The 18,590-nt window shown below is 46.7% G+C and overlaps 4 protein-coding genes across 4 annotated transcripts; all 4 read left to right on the forward strand.

Moving 5' to 3' along the window:
* Positions 1-2,778: 2,778 nt before the first annotated feature.
* LOC308512287 (protein p13 MTCP-1-like) lies at positions 2,779-3,117 on the forward strand (the record flags this gene model as incomplete). Its single annotated transcript, XM_081082080.1, has 1 exon — positions 2,779-3,117. One exon carries the CDS (start codon positions 2,779-2,781, stop codon positions 3,115-3,117), a length of 339 nt encoding a protein of 112 aa, XP_080938206.1.
* Positions 3,118-7,668: 4,551 nt separating this feature from the next.
* LOC308512288 (T-cell leukemia/lymphoma protein 1A-like) lies at positions 7,669-8,013 on the forward strand (the record flags this gene model as incomplete). The annotated part of the gene is made up of 1 exon (XM_081082081.1): positions 7,669-8,013. The coding sequence occupies one exon, from the start codon at positions 7,669-7,671 to the stop codon at positions 8,011-8,013; it is 345 nt and encodes a 114-aa protein (XP_080938207.1).
* Positions 8,014-12,842: 4,829 nt separating this feature from the next.
* LOC308512289 (T-cell leukemia/lymphoma protein 1A-like) lies at positions 12,843-13,181 on the forward strand (the record flags this gene model as incomplete). Its single annotated transcript, XM_081082082.1, has 1 exon — positions 12,843-13,181. The coding sequence occupies one exon, from the start codon at positions 12,843-12,845 to the stop codon at positions 13,179-13,181; it is 339 nt and encodes a 112-aa protein (XP_080938208.1).
* A 5,070-nt stretch (positions 13,182-18,251) lies between these two features.
* On the forward strand, positions 18,252-18,590 carry LOC308512290 (protein p13 MTCP-1-like; the record flags this gene model as incomplete). The annotated part of the gene is made up of 1 exon (XM_081082083.1): positions 18,252-18,590. The coding sequence occupies one exon, from the start codon at positions 18,252-18,254 to the stop codon at positions 18,588-18,590; it is 339 nt and encodes a 112-aa protein (XP_080938209.1).

An 18,590-nucleotide genomic window follows, 5' to 3' on the forward strand; every position in this document is an offset into this window, starting at 1 on the left:
GGGCCAATTTGACATTTTCAAAGGGTGGAAACGCCTTGAGGCATCTCAGCTTTCATGTCACAGTGGGAATTACAACTCACCTCACCATTCTTTCAACATTGTTCCTGTAAATGAAGACTCTGACTAATAATGAAGCTTGTAGGTAAACAGCATGTTTGTATATGAATCCTAGGAACAAATTTTACAAGGTATGAACTCTGACTTTCCCAGTTCAGGGAGATTTGCTGACCTTTAAACTTAGTATCAGGAGGACAAATTCTCGGATGACGCACACTGTACCGCCAACTGACCACTTGCAAGATCCTTATCAGATTGGACTGTTCCTGTGGACACATAGAGAACATCTCAAGCCCCGCCCACTGACCTCTTTTCTCTGTTTGGCCTCTCCCTCCTTATAAAAGGCTCTGCCTGTACTGAGATGTGCAGATGAGTTTTGGGATGAGCTTCCCCCAACTTCTCAGGTTGCCGGCACCTGAATAACCCTCTTTCCTTCCTGACGACCACCTTTCTCACCAGACTGGTTTCTGGAGTGTGAGTTAAGGTAACCTTGTTTTTCTGGACACATTCCTGATACATGGACTCTTGGGAATACGTGTATCATGGTCATGTTCTCACTTCTGCAGGTGACAGGGGAAGCAGAGACCTGTCACAAAGGAAAGGAACTACGACGGTGATTTGCTTTCAGATCAAGAAGAACAAGTAAGTTAAAGGTGGATGGGAGGAGGAGAAGGAAGGATTGGGAATGGAGTCTGATGTGAGGGGGGAATTTGGACTTTGAGGACTGAAGTGAGTTTAGCAGCAAAACCATACAGCTCTTGCCATGAGCATGGCTGCGGTTTGGGGTAGGGAGAGATCATTCTATAAGTGATGTTCTGAGAACTCAGGAATCCTACTTGCTCTTTCACCTGTCACTTTGCTTCCAGTTTTCCCAATCAATTATCCCAGTGTCTGTCTGTCCCTGAATATTTTGGTCTTGCCTCTCTCACCAGCACTTGAGAACTAAGACCGCTGTTAAGAAGCCCACCTGGATGCAGACGTGAGCTTTGTTCCTCTGCCAGCTGTTAAAGGTAAAGCATATTATTTGCATATTACTAGCATGGAGTGGGTTGTTCTATGGTTTGTAAGTTCCCTCTGAGATGATCAGAAAGAAGGTGGTGTTGTCAGGACAAAAAGAAAAGTTGAACCAACTACAAAGTTTTATTTAAGAAAAAAAGAAAAGGAAGGAATAGAGAAGAAAAGGAAAGGAAAGAAAAGCGAAGAAAAGAAAAGGAAAGAAAAGAAAAGTAGAGAATAGAGCCTTGCTGGTGTGGCTCAGTTGTTTAGCCTAAACCTAGGAACCAGGAAATCTTGGTTTGATTCCCATTCTGGGCACATGCTCGAGTTACATTCCTGATCCCCAGTAGGGGCATGCAGGAGGCAACCAATCCGTGAATCTCTGTCATCTTTGATCTTTCTCTCTCTCTCTCCCTCTCCCCTCCTCTCCGAAATCAGTAAAACTATATGAAAAAAAAAAACGAAAGAATAGTCATGGCAAAATAAAGTAGAGCATTGAGTCAATCCAATATAATGAAAGGCTAATATGCAAATCAACCAAACGGCAGAACGTATGGCCGCTATGACACACACGGACCACCGGGGGCAGATGTTCATGGCAGGACCTGTCCACGGTGGTCAGTGCACTCCCACAGGGGGAGCGCTGCTTAGCCAAAAGCCAGGCTCAATGCTGCCGAGACAGGGGGTGAGGGGGAGCCTCCACGGCAGCACAAAATTGGGCCTAAGCCATCAGTTGGACATCCCTCAAGGGGTTCCAGACTGTTTTAGGCCACAGGGCTGACTGAGGGACCATCCCAAGTGCATGAATTTTGTGCAGCGAGACTCTAGTAATCCTATATAATAAAAGGGTAATATGCAAATTGACCCTAACAGCAGAACTACTGGGAATGACTGGTCACTATGACACACACACTGACCACCAGGGGGCAAACGTTCAATGCAGGAGCTGCCCCCTGGTGGTCAGTGGGCTCCCACTGGGGGAGCTCTGCTCAGCCACAAGCCAGGCTGATGGCTGCCAGCACAGCGGTGGTGGTGGGAGCCTCTCCAGCCTCCTAAGCAGCGCTAAGGATGTCCGACTGCAGCTTAGGCCTGCGCCCCGTTGGAAAGTGGACATCCCCCGAGGGCTCCCGGGATGCCGGAGGGATGTCTGACTGCCAGCTTAGGCCCTATACCCTGGGATATGGGCCTAAGCAATCAGGTGGTCATCCCCCAAGGGTCCAAGACTGCAAGAGGGCATAGGCTGGGCTGAGGGACCCCTCGAGTGCACAAATTTTTGTGCATAGGGCTTCGAGTATGATAATAACTGTGTATGGTGTCAGATGGGTATGAGGGTAATTGCATGCTTTCTTACTCCATTATATAATGTGTAATCATTGGGGTGTACCCCTGAAATGAACCTAAGATTGTATGTCAACTGTCATTTAAAAAATGTTTTTAAAATTCCATAGGACCATGTTAGCTTCATAGAGTAATATTGTACCTTAAGTATGTTTTGTACAGTTTGTTCTAGAAGAGAGATCTAAATCTAAAAAGGAAAGAAAAGTTGAGATTTATAAATTTGCAAAATAAACCAAAGGCAACCGCAAACACAACCGCAAAAACCATAAAGATATACGTCGAGGTAAAATGCGTTTGGAGACCCCATCCCCTGTCTTTTGATATCAGGACCGAAGTAGCGAGAAGCTGAGAAGCTGTGGCTGTTGCTCCTTGGACCACGTAGGTGTCATGGCTGAGGCCCCATCAAAGGTGCACCTCAACTTCCACCCCATCGTCCTGCGGATCCGTGGGCCCTCGGTTTATGAGGACGAGAACCAGCGCACATGGCTGCATCTCATCATTGAGACAGGAGGTGTCCTACAAGTACGGTTGCGCCAGGAAAACACCCCCCGTGAGAATATTGCACTCACCACCAACCCGCTGACCTCGAGCACCATGCCTTCATGGTGGACGTTCCAGGTTGGCCTAGGGTACCTGGACTCCATGGGCCGGTTATGGCGCATCGTGCACCACGTCAAGGAGGATGACATGGAGGAAATGATCCTTGAGCTGATGGACAGCTCGTAGGACATGTGATGGCGTCCCTGGCTCTTGTCAACCTGAGTCCCAGTCATGCTGGCCTGCAGTTGGGACGTGTATAGTTCTGTTCACCTTTTTACTAAGCTCTGTTGTTCTATTGCCACGACCTGGGTGTGATGGCACATGGATGTCTCTCTCTCTCTCTCTCTCTCTCTCTCTCTCTCTCTCTCTCTCTCTCTCTCTTTCTTCTTCTTCTTCTTCTTCTTCTTCTTCTTCTTCTTCTTCTTCTTCTTCTTCTTCTTCTTCTTCTCTCGGTCTCTCTCCATCTCTCACATCAATAAAAGCATTTTGAGCCAAGCTGCTGTTTCTCAGTGGTTGAGGGATGACCTATGAACCCGGAGGTCATGGTTCGATTCCTGGTTAAGGGCACAGACAAGAATTGACCAATGAGCCCTAGCTTGTTTGGCTCAGTGGGGAGAGAGTTGGGCTGTAGACTGTGGAAGGTCCCAGGTTTGATTCTGGTCAAGGGCACATGCTCTGGTTTTGGCCTCGATCCCCAGTAGGGGGTGTGCGGGAGGCACCTGATGTACGATTCCCTCTCATCATTGATGTTTCTCGCTCCCTTCCTGCATGAAATCAGTCCTATATAATATAAGCCTAATATGCTAGGTGTCCAGTCGACTGGTCATCTGTTCAACCAATCAAAGCATAATATGCAAATGATATACTAAGGTTGCTCAACTGGTCACTATGACATGCATTGACCACCAGTGACAAGACATTCAGACTGATAGGTCAGCTTGCTGCTGGGTTCTGGCTGATCGGGACTGAGTGAGACATGCTGGACAGACCCTGGAGCACTCACAATGTCCCTCCCCAGCTGGCCAACTTCCCGTGTCCCTCACCAGACCTAATGGGGCACCGGTGGGGTGCCTTGGCCTGGCCTCTGCCCTCTCATAATCAGGGACCGCTCGGGAGATGTCAGAGAGGCGGTTTTGGCCAGATACCACAGGCCAGGCCTAGGGACCACACTGGTTTATGAATTCGTGCACCATGCCTCTAGGAAAAATATATTAAACAGAGAAATAAAAAGCAAAAGACCTTAAGCCTGAAAATATTAGCCCAGCCCCGGTAGACAAGGCTCGAAGACATCACTGGAAATAGTTTTCATTTCAATGACCAGCGTTCTCATAGTTTGATCTCCTGAGGTTCGTCAACCCATACTACCCTCTCCAAAAAAAGAACGGATGTTTGGGGGATTACGGGTGTTTTGTGCTGATCATCTCTTTCCTTTCAGGAATTAGGAGGGATGCCAGGGCTCGTCCCCTGAAGGCTCGAGCCGGCTCTGTGTATGGCTTTAGCATCTAGCTCTGGATGCATTTGGGTTTTTAATTGTGATGAGCGCTAAATAGCCCCCAAAAAAGCCAGCGAGCATAAAATTCATCTACCATAGCACCAGAGAGAGGCAACAGGAAGGGGGCATGGGTCGAGCCCCAGAATTAAATTTCAGGGCATCCATGATGGCATTAAAGAGATCACTGACTGCTGATTAAATTCTCCTCTTGCAGGAAAGTGTTTGCAAATGCACATTGAGACCTTTAAGGCTGAGGACTGGGGAGCGTGAGGGATGTGTTTCTAAAGTGTGTTTCTCATATTCAAAATATTCCACTTCCAGCCTGAGCAACGTTGGTCAATGCTTGAGCGTCGACCTATCAAGAAGGCGGTCATGGTTCGATTCCCGTTCAGGGCCACATTCCCGGGTTGCAGGCTCGATCCCCAGTAGGGGGCGTGCAGGAGGCGGCCGATCCGTGATTCTCTCTCATCATGGATGTTGCTCTCCCTGTCACTTTTTATTCCTCTCTGAGTCAATAAATACATTTAAAAAAGTATTAAGCAAGTGTTGCATTCAGATTGAATGCACATTGTTTTCAAATAGTTTATTATTTTTTTGGTTTAACATACCAGGTGGGTAGTCATTTAAAGACGACCTAGCGCCTGAGCCGGTTTGGCTCAGTGGATAGAGTGTCCGCTTTTTTTTCTAAATATATTTTTATTTATTTCAGAGAGGAAGGGAGAGGGAGAGAGTTAGAAACATCCTTGATGAGAGAATCATGGATTGGCTGCCTCCTGCAAGTCCCTCACTTGGGATAAAGCCCACAACCTGGGCTTGTGTCCTTGACCAGAAATCGAACCCAGGACCCTTCAACTCGCAGGCTGACACTCTATCCACTGAGCCAAACCAACCAGGGCCAATTTGACTTTTCAAAGGTCGCAAATGCCTTGAAGAAGAAGTAAGCATCTCATTATTCATGTCACAGTAATTACATGAATTCATGTAATTCATGGGAATTACAACTCACCTCACCATTCTTTCAACATTGTTCCTGTAACTGCAGACTCTGACTAATAATGATGCTTGTAGGTAAACAACCTGTTTGTATAAGAACCCTAGGAACAAATTTCATAAGGTATGAACTCTGACCTTCCCAGTTCTTTGAGATTTGCTGACCTTCAACCATAGAACCAGGAGGACAACGTCTAGGATGACACACACTGGACTGTCACATGACCACATGCAAGATCCTTATCAGATTGGACTGTGCCTGTGGGCACATCGAGAACTTCTCAAGCCCCGCCCCCTGGCCTCTTTGCTTTGTTTGGCCTCTCCCTCCTTATAAAAGTCTCAGCCTGTTCTGAGAAGTGCAGATGAGTTTTGGGACAAGCTTCCCCTCTCTTCTCAGGTTGCCTGCACCTAAATGAACCTCTTTCCTTCTTAACGACCACCTGTGTCCAGGGACTGCTTTCTGCGGTGTGAGTCAGTGGTATCTTGTTTTTCTGGACACATTCCTGGTACATGGACTCCGGGAATATGTGTATCATGGTCATGTTCTTTCTTCTGCAGTTGACAGGGGGAAGCAGACACCGGTCACAGAGTAAAGGAGCGAAGAACGGTCCTTTGCCTTCAGAGCAATAATAACAGGCAAGAAAAAGATGGATCGGAGGAGGAGTAGGAAGGACTGGGAATGGAGTCTTACCTGAGGTTGGAATTTGGACTTTGAGTACTGCAGTGAGTGTAGCAGAAAAACCATACAGCTTTTGCCAAGAGCATGGCTGTGGTTTGGGGAAGGGAGAGATCATTCTATGAGTGATGTTATGAGACCTCAGGAATCCGACTTGCTGTTTCACCTATCTCTTTGCTTCCTGTTTGGCCAATCAGGTATCTCAGGTTTCTGTCTGTCCCTGAATATTTTGGTCTTGCCTAACTCAAGAGCACTTGAAAAGCAAGAACTCTCTTAAGAAGCCCACCTGGACGCTGACGTTAGCTTTGTTCCTGTATCAGCTGCTAAAGGTAAAGCATATTATTTGCATATTATTTGCATGGAGTGGCTTGTTCTATGGTTTGTGAGTTCCCTCTGAGATGATCAGAAAGATGTTGGTGGTGTCAGGACAAAAAGAAAAGTTGAACCCACTACAAAGTTTCAATTAGGAAAAGAGAAAAGAAAAGAAAAAAAAAGAAAAGAAAAGAAAAGAAAAGAAAAGAAAAGAAAAGAAAAGAAAAGAAAAGAAAAGAGCCAGGCTGGTATTGCTCAGTTGTTTAGCTTAAACCTCGGAACCAGGAATTCTCAGAATTCTCAGTTCGATTCCCGGTCTGGGCACATGCCCGGCTTACAGTCCTGATCCCCAGTAGGGGGCATGCAGGAGGCAACCAATCCATGATTCTCTGATATCTTTGATCTTTCTCTCTCTCTCTCCCTCTCCCTTCCTCTCTAAAATCAATAAAACTATATGAAAAAAAAATGAAAGAATAGTCATGGCACAATAAAGTAGAGCATTGAGTCAATCCTATATAATAAAAGGATAATATGCAAAAAGACAAAAGCGCAGAACTACTGGCCGCTATGACACACACTGACCACTGGGGTCAGATGCTCATGGAAGGAGCTGTCCACCCGTGGACAGTGCAGTCCCACAGGACGAGCACTGCTCAGCCAAAATCCAGGCTCAAAGCTGCTGAGACGGGGGCCGGGGAGGAGCCTCCACGGCAGCACTAAAGCGGGCCTAAGACATCAGTTGAACATCCCTCAAGGGGTCCCAGACTGTGAGAGGTAAAAGGTCTGACTGAGGGATCCCCCAATGTATGAATTTTGTGCAATGAGCCTCTAGTAATATTATAATAACTGTGTATGGTGTCAGATAGGTTGAGATTACTTGCATGATTTCTTAATCCATTATATAACGTCTAATCATTGGGGTGTACCCCTGAAATGAACCTAAGGTTTCATGTCAACTGTCATTTAAAAAATATTTTAAAAATTCTATAAGACCATGTTACCTTCATAGAATCATATTTTACATTAAGTACGTTTAGTACAGCTTATTCTAGGAGAGAGATCTAAAGCTAAAAAGAAAGAAAAGTTGAGATTTATAAATTTGCAAAGTAAACCAAAGGCAACCACAAACACAACCGTAAAAACCATAAAGATTAAAGCCGAGGTAAAATGCGTTTGGAGACCCCATCCCCTGTCTTTCGATACCAGGACCGAAGTAGCGAGAGGCTCTGAGAACTGTGGCTGTTACTGCTTGGACCACGGAGGGGACATGGCCAGGCTCCCCTCGAAGGTGCACCTCACCTCGCACCCCAAGTGCCTGAGGATCCGTGGGCACTTGGTGTATGAGGACGAGATCAGGCGCACATGGCTGCATCTCGTCATGGACACAGGTGTAATGCATGTACGATTGCGCCAGGAAGACATCCCCAGTGGGCATATCGCACTCACCACGAGCCAGCTAACCTCGAGCACCATGCCTCGGATGTGGCCGCTCCACTCTGGCAGCCATTACATGGACCCCATGGGCCGCTTCTGGCGCATCGTGCACCACATCAAGGAGAATGGCGGGGAGGAAATGATCCTTGAACTGATGGAAGACTCTCAGGACACGTGATGGGGTCCTTGGATCTTGACAACCTGAGCCACAGTCCTGCTTCCCTGCCGGAGGGACATGTATACTTCTGTTCTTCTTTTTAATAAACTCTGTTGTTCTATCTGCCACCCCTGGGGTGCGAGGGCACATTGATTTCTCTCTCTCTCTCTCTCTCTCTCTCTCTCTCTCTCTCTCTCTCTCTTTCTTCTTGTTCTTCTTGTTGTTGTTCTTATTCTTTTTGTTCTTCTTCTTCTTCTTCTTCTTCTTCTTCTTCTTCTTCTTCTTCTTCTTCTTCTTCTTCTTCTTCTGGTTCCCCTCCTCCTCTTCCTCATCCTCCACCTCCTCCTTTCACTCTCTCTCTGTCTCTTTGTCTCGCTGTCTCTCTCTGTCTCTCTCCCTCTCACTCAAATCAATAAAAGCATTTTGAGACAAGCTTGTGTTTCTCAGTGGTTCAGGGATGACCTATGAACCCGGAGGTCATGGTTCGATTCCTGGTAAGGGCACAGACAAGAATTGACCGATCACCCCTAGCTTGTTTGGCTCAGTGGATAGAGGGTTGGATTGTGGACTCTGGAAGGTCCCAGGTTCAGTTCTGGTCAAGCGCACAGGCTCTGGTTGTGGGCACGATCCCCAGTAGGGCGTTTGCAGGAGGCACCCAATGTATGATTCTCTCTCATCATTGATGTTTCTCGTTCCCTTCCTTTATGAAATCAGTCCGATATAATAAATGCCTAATATGCTAAGTGTCCAGTCGACCGGTCATCTGTTCAACCAATCAAAGCATAATATGCAAATGATATACTAAGGTTGCTCAACTGTTCGCTATGACAGGCATTGACCACCAGGGACAGACATTCAGGCTGGTAGGTCAGCTTGCTGCTGGGGTCTGGCTGATTGGGACTGAGTGAGACATGCTGGACACACCCTGGAGCCTTCCCGTGGTCTCTCCCCACCTGGCCTACCTCCCGTGTCCATCCCCAGACCTAATGGGGCACCGGTTTGGTGCCTTAGCCTGGCCTGTGCCCTCTCGTAATCTGGGACCCCTCGCGGGATATCAGAGAGTTTCGGCTGATTCCCGCAGGCCAGGTCAAGGCACCACACTGGTGCACAAATTCCCCCAAACATTCGTTCTTTTTTTGGACGAACCTCAGGAGATCAAACAATGAGAACGCTGGTCATTGAAATGAAAACTATTTCCAGCAATGTCTTCGAGACTTGTTTACCTGGGCTGGGCTAATATTTTCAGGCTTAAGGTCTCTTTCTTTTTCTTTCTCTGTTTAATATATTTTTACTAGAGGCTCAGGTTTAGGGCGCGATCGCCAGGAGGGGGCATGTGGGAGGCAGCCGATCAGTGATTCTCTTTAATGCAAACATGGATGTCCTGAAATTGATTTCTGGGTCTCCCCCTGGCTCCCTCTCCAGCCTCCTCTCGCTGGTGCGATGGTAGATGAATTTTATGATCACTGGGCTTTGTTTGGGGCTGTTTAGTGCTAAACATAATTAAAAACCCAAATGCACAAAGAGCTAGACGCTAAAGGGGTGACTCTCTCTCATCATGGATGTTTCTCTCCCTCTGGTTTTCCCTTTCCCTCTGTGTCAATGAAATCATTTAAAAAAATATTAGCAATTGCTGCATTCAGATAGCCTGCACATTGTTTTAAAATAGTTTATTATTTTTTTGGTTTAACATACCAGGTGGTTAGTCATTTAAAGACGACCTAGCGCTGGTGCTGGTTTGGCTCAGTGGATAGAGCATTGGCCTGCGAACTGAAGAGTCCCCAGTTTGATTCCCAGGCAAGGGCACATGCCCGGGTTGCGGGATCGATCCCCAGTGGGGGGTGTGAGGAGGCAACAGGTCCATGATTCTCTCTTATCATCACTGGTGTTTCTATCTCTCTCTCCCTTACTCTCTAAAATCAATAAAAAATTATATTTTTTATAAAACAGCCCACGCCTCGAGTTCTGTCATATGTCCCACTGCAGACACTCTGTCTCGTGACCCTTTTGTGCTCGATTCCTTCGAGGCCAGTATGAGGGTGTCATTTGAATTAAATATTATTTTCTGCCCTTTTTTTCGTTTTTCTTCTTATTTTGCTTCTTCTAAATGCCAACGGGCAGATTCCTGACATTTCCTTAGGACCCCATTCATCTTTCCTTCCGAACTGGGGAAGAGTTTGCCTCAAACCAGGTCATTGAGCTGGTAGTTGTTTTTAAATTTTTTTTTCAGAGAGGAATGGAGAGGGAGAGAGTTAGAAACTTCCATGTTGAGAGAATCATGGATCGGCTGCCTCCTGCACGTCCCTCACTGGGGATAAAGCCCACAACCTGGGCATATGCCCTTGACTGGGAATAAACCCGGGATCCTTGAGTTCGCAGGCCAAAACTCTATCCACTGAGCCTAACTGGCCAGGGACAATTTGACTTTTCAAAGGGTGCAAATGCCTTGAAGAAGAACGAAGCATCTCAACATTCATGTCACAGTGGGAATTACAACCCATCTCACCATTCTTTCCAAATTGTTCCTGTAAATGCTGACTCTGACTAATCATGAAGCTTGTAGGTAAACAGCATGTTTGTATAAGAATCCTAGGAACTAAATTTAGAAGATATTAACTCTGACCTTCCCAGTTCTGGGAGATTTGCTGACTTTCAACGTTAGAACCAGGATGACAAAGTGTAGGATGACGCACACTGGACCGACACATGACCACTTGCAAGATCCTTATCAGATTGGACTGTGCCTGTTGACACATAGAGAACTTCTCAAGCCCCACCCCCTGACCTCTTTGCTCTGTTTGGCCTCTCCCTCCTTATAAAAGCCTCTGACTGCACTGAGATGTGCAGATGGATTCTGGGACGAGCTTCTCCCATCTTCTGAGGTTGCCGGCACCTGAATAAACCTCTTTCCTTCCTCACAACCTCCAGTCTCACGGGACTGGTTTCTGGGGTGTGAGTCAGGGGAACCTTGTTTTTTCTGGACACATTCCTGGTACATGGACTTCTAGGAATATGTGTACCTTGGTCATTTTCTTTCTTCTGCAGGTGATAGCTGGAAGCAGAGACCGGTCACAGAGGAAAGGAGCGAAGAACGGTGTTTTGCCTTCAGAGCAAGAAGAACAGGTAAGAAAAAGATGGATGGGAGAAAGAGGAGGAGGGATTGGGGATGGAGTCTGATCTGAGGGAGGAATTTGGACTTTGTGGACTGAAGTGAGTTTAGCAACAAAACCATACAGCGCTTGCCAAGAGCATGGCTGAGGTTTGGGGAAGGGAGCGATCATTCCATAAGTGATGCTATGAGACCTCAGGAATCCTATTTGCTGTTTCAACTGTCTCATTGCTTTGTGATTGTCTGATCATTTATCACAGGTATCTGTCCTTCCCTGAATATTTTGGTCTTGCCTCTATCACTTGCCTCTAGCACTTGAGAAGCAAGACCGCTGTTAAGGAGCCCAACTGGACGCAGACGTTAGCTTTGTTCCTCTGTCAGTTGTTAAGGGTAAAGCATATTGTTTCCATATTATTTGCATGGGGTGGCTTGTTCTATGGTTTTGAGTTCCCTCTTAGATGATCAGAAAGAAGGTGGTGGTGTCAGGACAAAAAGAAGAGTTGAACCAGCTACAAAGTTGTAATTAATAAAAAAAGAAGAGAAAGGAAAGGGAAGGAAAGGGAAGGAAAGAAAAGAAAAGAAAAGAAAAGAAAAGAAAAGAAAAGAAAAGAAAAGAAAAGAAAAGAAAGGAAAAGAAAAGAAAAGAAGAAAAGGAAAGTAAAGGAAAGGAAAGGAAAGGAAAGGAAAGGAAAGGAAAGGAAAGGAAAGGAAAGGAAAGGAAAGGAAAGGAAAGGGCCTGGCTGGCATAGCTCAGTTTTTTAGCTTAAACCAAGGACCTGGAGATGTCAATTCGATTCCAAGTCATGGCACATTCCCGGGTTACAGTCTTGATACCTAGTAGGGGGCATGCAGGAGGCAGCCAATCCGTGATTCTCTGTCATGATTGACCTTTCTTTCTCTCCCTCTCCTTTTCTCTCTGAAATCAGTAAAACTATATGTAAAAATGAAAGAATAGTCATGGCACAGTAAAATAGAGTATTGAGTCTATGCAATCGTATATAATAAAAGGCTAATATGCAAATCGACCAAAAAGCAGAATTACTGGTTGCTATGACACGCACTGACCACTGGGGGCAGATGCTCACGACAAGAGCTGCCCACAGGTGGTCAGTGCATTCCCACAGGGGGAGCGCCATTCATCCAAAACCAGGCTCACAGTTGCCGAGCACCGGGGTTGGTGGGAGCCTCCACAGCAGCACTAAAGCGGGCCTAAGCTGTCAGTTGGACAGCCCTCAAAGGGTCCCAGAATGCGAGTTGCCGCAGACCTGATTGAGGGACCCCCCAAGTGCATGAATTTTGTGCACTGAGCCTCTAGTAATATAACTGTGTATGGTGTCAGATGGGTCTGAGATTAATTGCATGATTTCTTAATCCATTATATAATGTGTAATCAAAGGGTTGTAACCCTGAAATGAACCTATGGTTGTATGTCAACTCATTTAAAAAATCTTTTGAATATTCTATAGGACTGTGTTACCTTCACAGAGTCACATTTCACTTTGAGTACGTTTTGTACAGTTTGTTCTAGGAGAGTGATCTAAAGCTCAAAAGAAAGAAGAGTTGAGCTTTATAAGTTTGCAAAATAAACCAAAGGCAACCTCAAACACAACCGTAGAAACCATAAAGATAAAAGCCGAGGTAAAATGCGGTTGGAGACCCCATACTGTGTCTTTCGATACCAGGACCAAAGTAGCGAGAGGCTCTGAGAAGCTGTGGCTGTTGCTCCTTGGACCAAGTAGGTGTCATGGCTGAGGCCCCATCGAAGGTGCACCTCACCTCGCACCCCATCTTACTGAGGATCCATGAGCCCTCGATGTACAAGGACGAGACCCAGCGCACGTGGCTGCATCTCGGCATGGAGACAGGAGGTGTCCTGAAAGTACGGTTGCGCCAGGAAGACATCCCCAGTGAGCATATCGCACTCACCACCAGCCCGCAGACCTCGAGCACCATGCCTTCGATGTGGTCGCTCCAGTATGGCAGCCGGTACCTGGACTCCATGGGCCGGTTCTGGCGCATCGTTCAACACGTCAAGAAGGATGACATAGAGGAAATGATCCTTCAGCTGATGGAAGGCTCGTAGGACATCTGATGGGGTCCCTGGCTCTTGTCAATCGGATCCCCAGTCCTGCTGGCCCGCTGGTGGGACGTGTATAGTTCTGTTCACCTTTTTACTAAGCTCTGTGATTCTATCTGTCACCCCAGGGAGTGAGGGCACATTGATGTCTCTCTCTGTCTCTGTTTCATCTTGTTGATTTTCTTCCTGTTTTTGTTTTTGTTGTTGTTGCTGTTGTTGTTCTTGTGTTTGTTGTTGTTGTTGTTGTTGTTGTTGTTCTTCTTCTTCTTCTTCTTCTTCTTCTTCTTCTTCTTCTTCTTCTTCCTCCTCCTCCTCCTCCTCCTCCCCATTATCTCTCTCTCTCACTGTCTCTTTGTCTCTCTGTCTCTCTCCTTCTCTCTCAAATCAAGAAAAGCATTTTAAGCCTAGCTGGTGTTTCTCAGTGGTTGAGGGATGATATATGAACCTGGATGTCACGGTTAGATTCCTGGTCAGGGCACAGACAAAAATTAACCAATGAGCCCTAGCTTGTTTGGATCAGTCGATAGAGAGTTGGACTGTGGACTCCAGAAGGTCCCAAGTTCAATTCTGGTCAAGGGCACATGCTCTGGTTTTGGCCTAGATCCCCAGTAGAGGGCGTGCAGGAGGCACCCGATGTATGATTTTCTTTCATCATCGATGTTTCTCGCTCCCTTCCTGTATGAAACCAATCCTATATAATAAAAGCCTAATATTCTAAGTGTCTAGTTGACCGGTCATCTGTTCAACCAATCAAAGCATAATATGCAAATGATATACTAAGGTTGCTCAACTGCTCGCTATGACATGCATTGACCACCAGGGACAAGACATTCCGACTGGTAGGTCACCTTGCTGCTGTTGTCTGGTTGACTCGGCCTGAGTTAGACGGGCCGGACATACCCTGAAGCCCTCCTATGATCCTGCCCCATCTGGTCAACCTCCCACATCCCACCCCAGCCCTGATCCTACACTGGTGGGGTCCCTTGGCCTGGCCTGTGCCCTCTCGTAATCTGGGATCCCTCGGAGGATGTCAGAAAGCCCGTTTCCACCAATTCCCTCAGGCCAGTCCGAGACACCACACTGGTGCACGAATTCATGCACTGGCCTCTAGTCAAAATATTTGAAATAGACAAAGAGAAAGAAAAAGACCTTAAGCGTGAAAATATTAGCCCAGGCCGGGTAGACAAGGCTCGAAGACATCCGTGGAAACAGTTTTCATTTCAATGACCAGCGTTCCCTTTGTTTGATCTCCTGAGGTTGGTCAACCAATACTACCCTCTCCAAAAAAAGAACGAATGTTTTGGGGATTACAGGTGTTTTATGCTGATCGTCTCTTTCCTTTGAGGAATTATGAGGGATGCGAGGGCACGTCACCTGAAGGCTCGAGCCGTCTCTGTATGTGGCGTTAACATCTAGCTCTGTGTGCATTAGGGTTTTTAAATGTGTTTAGCAATAAACAGCCCCAAACAAATCCCAGCGATCATAAAATTCATCTACAATCGAACCAGAGAGAGGCGGCAGGCGGAGGGCCCAAAGGGAGCCCCAGAAATCAATTTCAGGGCATCCATGGTTGTATTAAAGAGATCACTGACTGCTGATTAAATTCTCCTGTTGCAGGAAAGTGTGTGAAAATGCAAATTGACACCTGTAAGGCTGAGGACTGGGGAGCATGAGGGATGTGTTTCTAAGGTGTGTTTCTCATATTCAAAATATTGCACTTCTGGCCCGGCCGGCGTGGCTCAGTGGTTGAGCATCGACCTATCGACCAGGAGGTCACGATTCGATTCCCGGAAGAGGGCACATGCCCAGGTTGCATGCTTGATCGCCAGTAGGGAGCATGTTGGAGGCGGCCGATCTGTGATTCTCTCTCATCATGGATGTTTCTATCCTTCTCGCTTTTCCTTCCTCTCTGAGTCAATAAAACATTTAAAAAATATTAAGCAAATGTTGCATTCAGATTGAATGCAAATTGTTTTCAAATAGGTTATTATTTTTTTGGTTTAACATACCAGGTGGGTTGTCATTTAAAGACTACCTAGCTCCTGAGCCGGTTTGGCTCAGTGGATAGAGTGGGCGCTTTTTTTTTCTAAATATATTTTTATTTATTTCAGAGATGATGGGAGAGGGAGAGAGTTAGAAACATCCATGATGAGAGAATCAGGGAACGGCTGTCTCCTGCATGTCCCTCATTGGGAATCAAGCCCACAACCTAGGCATGTCTCCCTGACCAGGAATAGAACCCGGGACCCTTCAGTTCCCAGGCCGACACTCTATCCACTGAACCAAACCAGGCAGGGCCAATTTGACCTTTTCAAAGGGTGGAAACGCCTTGAGGCATCTCAGCATTCATGTCACAGTGGGAATTACAACTCACCTCACCATTCTTTCAACATTGTTCCTGTAAATGAAGACTCTGACTAATAATGAAGCTTGTAGGTAAACAGCATGTTTGTATATGAATCCTAGGAACAAATTTTACAAGGTATGAACTCTGACTTTCCCAGTTCAGGGAGATTTGCTGACCTTTAAACTTAGTATCAGGAGGACAAATTCTCGGATGATGCACACTGGACCGCCAACTGACCACTTGCAAGATCCTTATCAGATTGGACTGTGCCTGTGGACACGTAGAGAACATCTCAAGCTCCGCCCACTGACCTCTTTTCTCTGTTTGGCCTCTCACTCCTTATAAAAGGCTCTGCCTGTACTGAGATGTGCAGATTAGTTTTGGGACGAGCTTCCCCCAACTTCTCAGGTTGCCGGCACCTGAATAACCCTCTTTCCTTCCTGACGACCACCTTTCTCACGGGACTGGTTACTGGGGTGTGAGTTAAGGGAACCTTGTTTTTCTGGACACATTCCTGATACATGGACTCCGGGGAATATGTGTATCATGGTCATGTTCTTTCTTCTGCAGGTGACAGGGGAAGCAGAGACCGGTCACAAAGGAAAGGAGCTACGACGGTGATTTGCTTTCAGATCAAGAAGAACAAGTAAGTTAAAGGTGGATGGGAGGAGGAGAAGGAAGGATTGGGAATGGAGTCTGATGTGAGGGGGGAATTTGGACTTTGAGGACTGAAGTGAGTTTAGCAGCAAAACCATACAGCTCTTGCTATGAGCATGGCTGAGGTTTGGGGAAGGGAGAGATCATTCTATAAATGATGTAATGAGACCTCAGGAATCCTACTTGCTCTTTCACCTGTCACTTTGCTTCCAGTTTTCCCGATCAGTTATCCCAGTGTCTTTCTGTCCCTGAATATTTTGGTCTTGCCTCTCTCACCAGCACTTGAGAACTAAGACCGCTGTTAAGAAGCCCACCTGGACGCGGACGTGAGCTTTGTTCCTCTGCAAGCTGTTAAAGGTAAAGCATATTATTTGCATATTACTAGCATGGAGTGGGTTGTTCTATGGTTTGTAAGTTCCCTCTGAGATGATCAGAAAGAAGGTGGTGTTGTCAGGACAAAAAGAAAAGTTGAACCAACTACAAAGTTTTAATTAAGAAAAAAAGAAAAGGAAAGAATAGAGAAGAAAAGGAAAGGAAAGAAAAGCGGAGAAAAGAAAAGGAAAGAAAAGAAAAGGAGAGAAAAGAGCCCTGCTGGTGTGGCTCAGTTGTTTAGCTTAAACCTAGGAACCAGGAAATCTTGGTTTGATTCCCATTCTGGGCACATGCTCGAGTTTCAGTCCTGATACCCAGTAGGGGCATGCAGGAGGCAACCAATCCGTGAATCTCTGTCATCTTTGATCTTTCTCTCTCTCTCTCCCTCTCCCCTCCTCTCCGAAATCAGTAAAACTATATGAAAAAAAAAAAAAAACGAAAGAATAGTCATGGCAAAATACAGTAAAGCATTGAGTCAATCCAATATAATGAAAGGCTAATATGCAAATCAACCAAACGGCAGAACGTATGGCCGCTATGACACACACGGACCACCGGGGGCAGATGTTCATGGCAGGACCTGTCCACGGTGGTCAGTGCACTCCCACAGGGGGAGCGCTGCTTAGCCAAAAGCCAGGCTCAATGCTGCCGAGACAGGGGGTGAGGGGGAGCCTCCACGGCAGCACAAAATTGGGCCTAAGCCATCAGTTGGACATCCCTCAAGGGGTTCCAGACTGTTTTAGGCCACAGGGCTGACTGAGGGACCATCCCAAGTGCATGAATTTTGTGCAGCGAGACTCTAGTAATCCTATATAATAAAAGGGTAATATGCAAATTGAACCTAACAGCAGAACTACTGGGAATGACTGGTCGCTATGACACACACACTGACCACCAGGGGGCAGACGCTCAATGCAGGAGCTGCCCCCTGGTGGTCAGTGGGCTCCCACTGGGGGAGCTCTGCTCAGCCACAAGCCAGGCTGATGGCTGCCAGCACAGCGGTGGTGGTGGGAGCCTCTCCAGCCTCCTAAGCAGCGCTAACGATGTCCGACTGCAGCTTAGGCCTGCGCCCCGCTGGAAAGTGGACATCCCCCGAGGCCTCCCGGGATGCCAGAGGGATGTCTGACTGCCAGCTTAGGCCCTATACCCTGGGATATGGGCCTAAGCAATCAGGTGGTCATCCCCCAAGGGTCCAAGACTGCAAGAGGGCATAGGCTGGGCTGAGGGACCCCTCGAGTGCACAAATTTTTGTGCATAGGGCTTCGAGTATGATAATAACTGTGTATGGTGTCAGATGGGTATGAGGTTAATTGCATGCTTTCTTACTCCATTATATAATGTCTAATCATTGGGGTGTACCCCTGAAATGAACCTAAGATTGTATGTCAACTGTCATTTAGAAAATGTTTTTAAAATTCCATAGGACCATGTTAGCTTCATAGAGTAATATTGTACCTTAAGTATGTTTTCTACAGTTTGTTCTAGAAGAGAGATCTAAATCTAAAAAGGAAAGAAAAGTTGAGATTTAAAAATTTGCAAAATAAACCAAAGGCAACCACAAACACAACCGCAAAAACCATAAAGATATACGCCAAGGTAAAATGCGTTTGGAGACCCCATCCCCTGTCTTTTGATATCAGGACTGAAGTAGCGAGAAGCTGAGAAGCTGTGGCTGTTGCTCCTTGGACCACGTAGGTGTCATGGCTGAGGCCCCATCGAAAGTGCACCTCAACTTCCACCCCATCGTCCTGAGGATCCGTGGGCCCTCGGTTTATGAGGACGAGAACCAGCGCACATGGCTGCATCTCATCATGGAGACAGGAGGTGTCCTGCAAGTACGGTTGCGCCAGGAAAACATCCCCCGTGAGAATATTGCACTCACCACCAACCCGCTGACCTCGAGCACCATGCCTTCATGGTGGACGTTCCAGGTTGGCCTAGGGTACCTGGACTCCATGGGCCGGTTATGGCGCATCGTGCACCACGTCAAGGAGGATGACATGGAGGAAATGATCCTTGAGCTGATGGACAGCTCCTAG

This window comes from Myotis nattereri (assembly GCF_964212035.1).
Source record: "Myotis nattereri genome assembly, chromosome: Y".
NCBI lineage: Eukaryota > Metazoa > Chordata > Mammalia > Chiroptera > Vespertilionidae > Myotis > Myotis nattereri.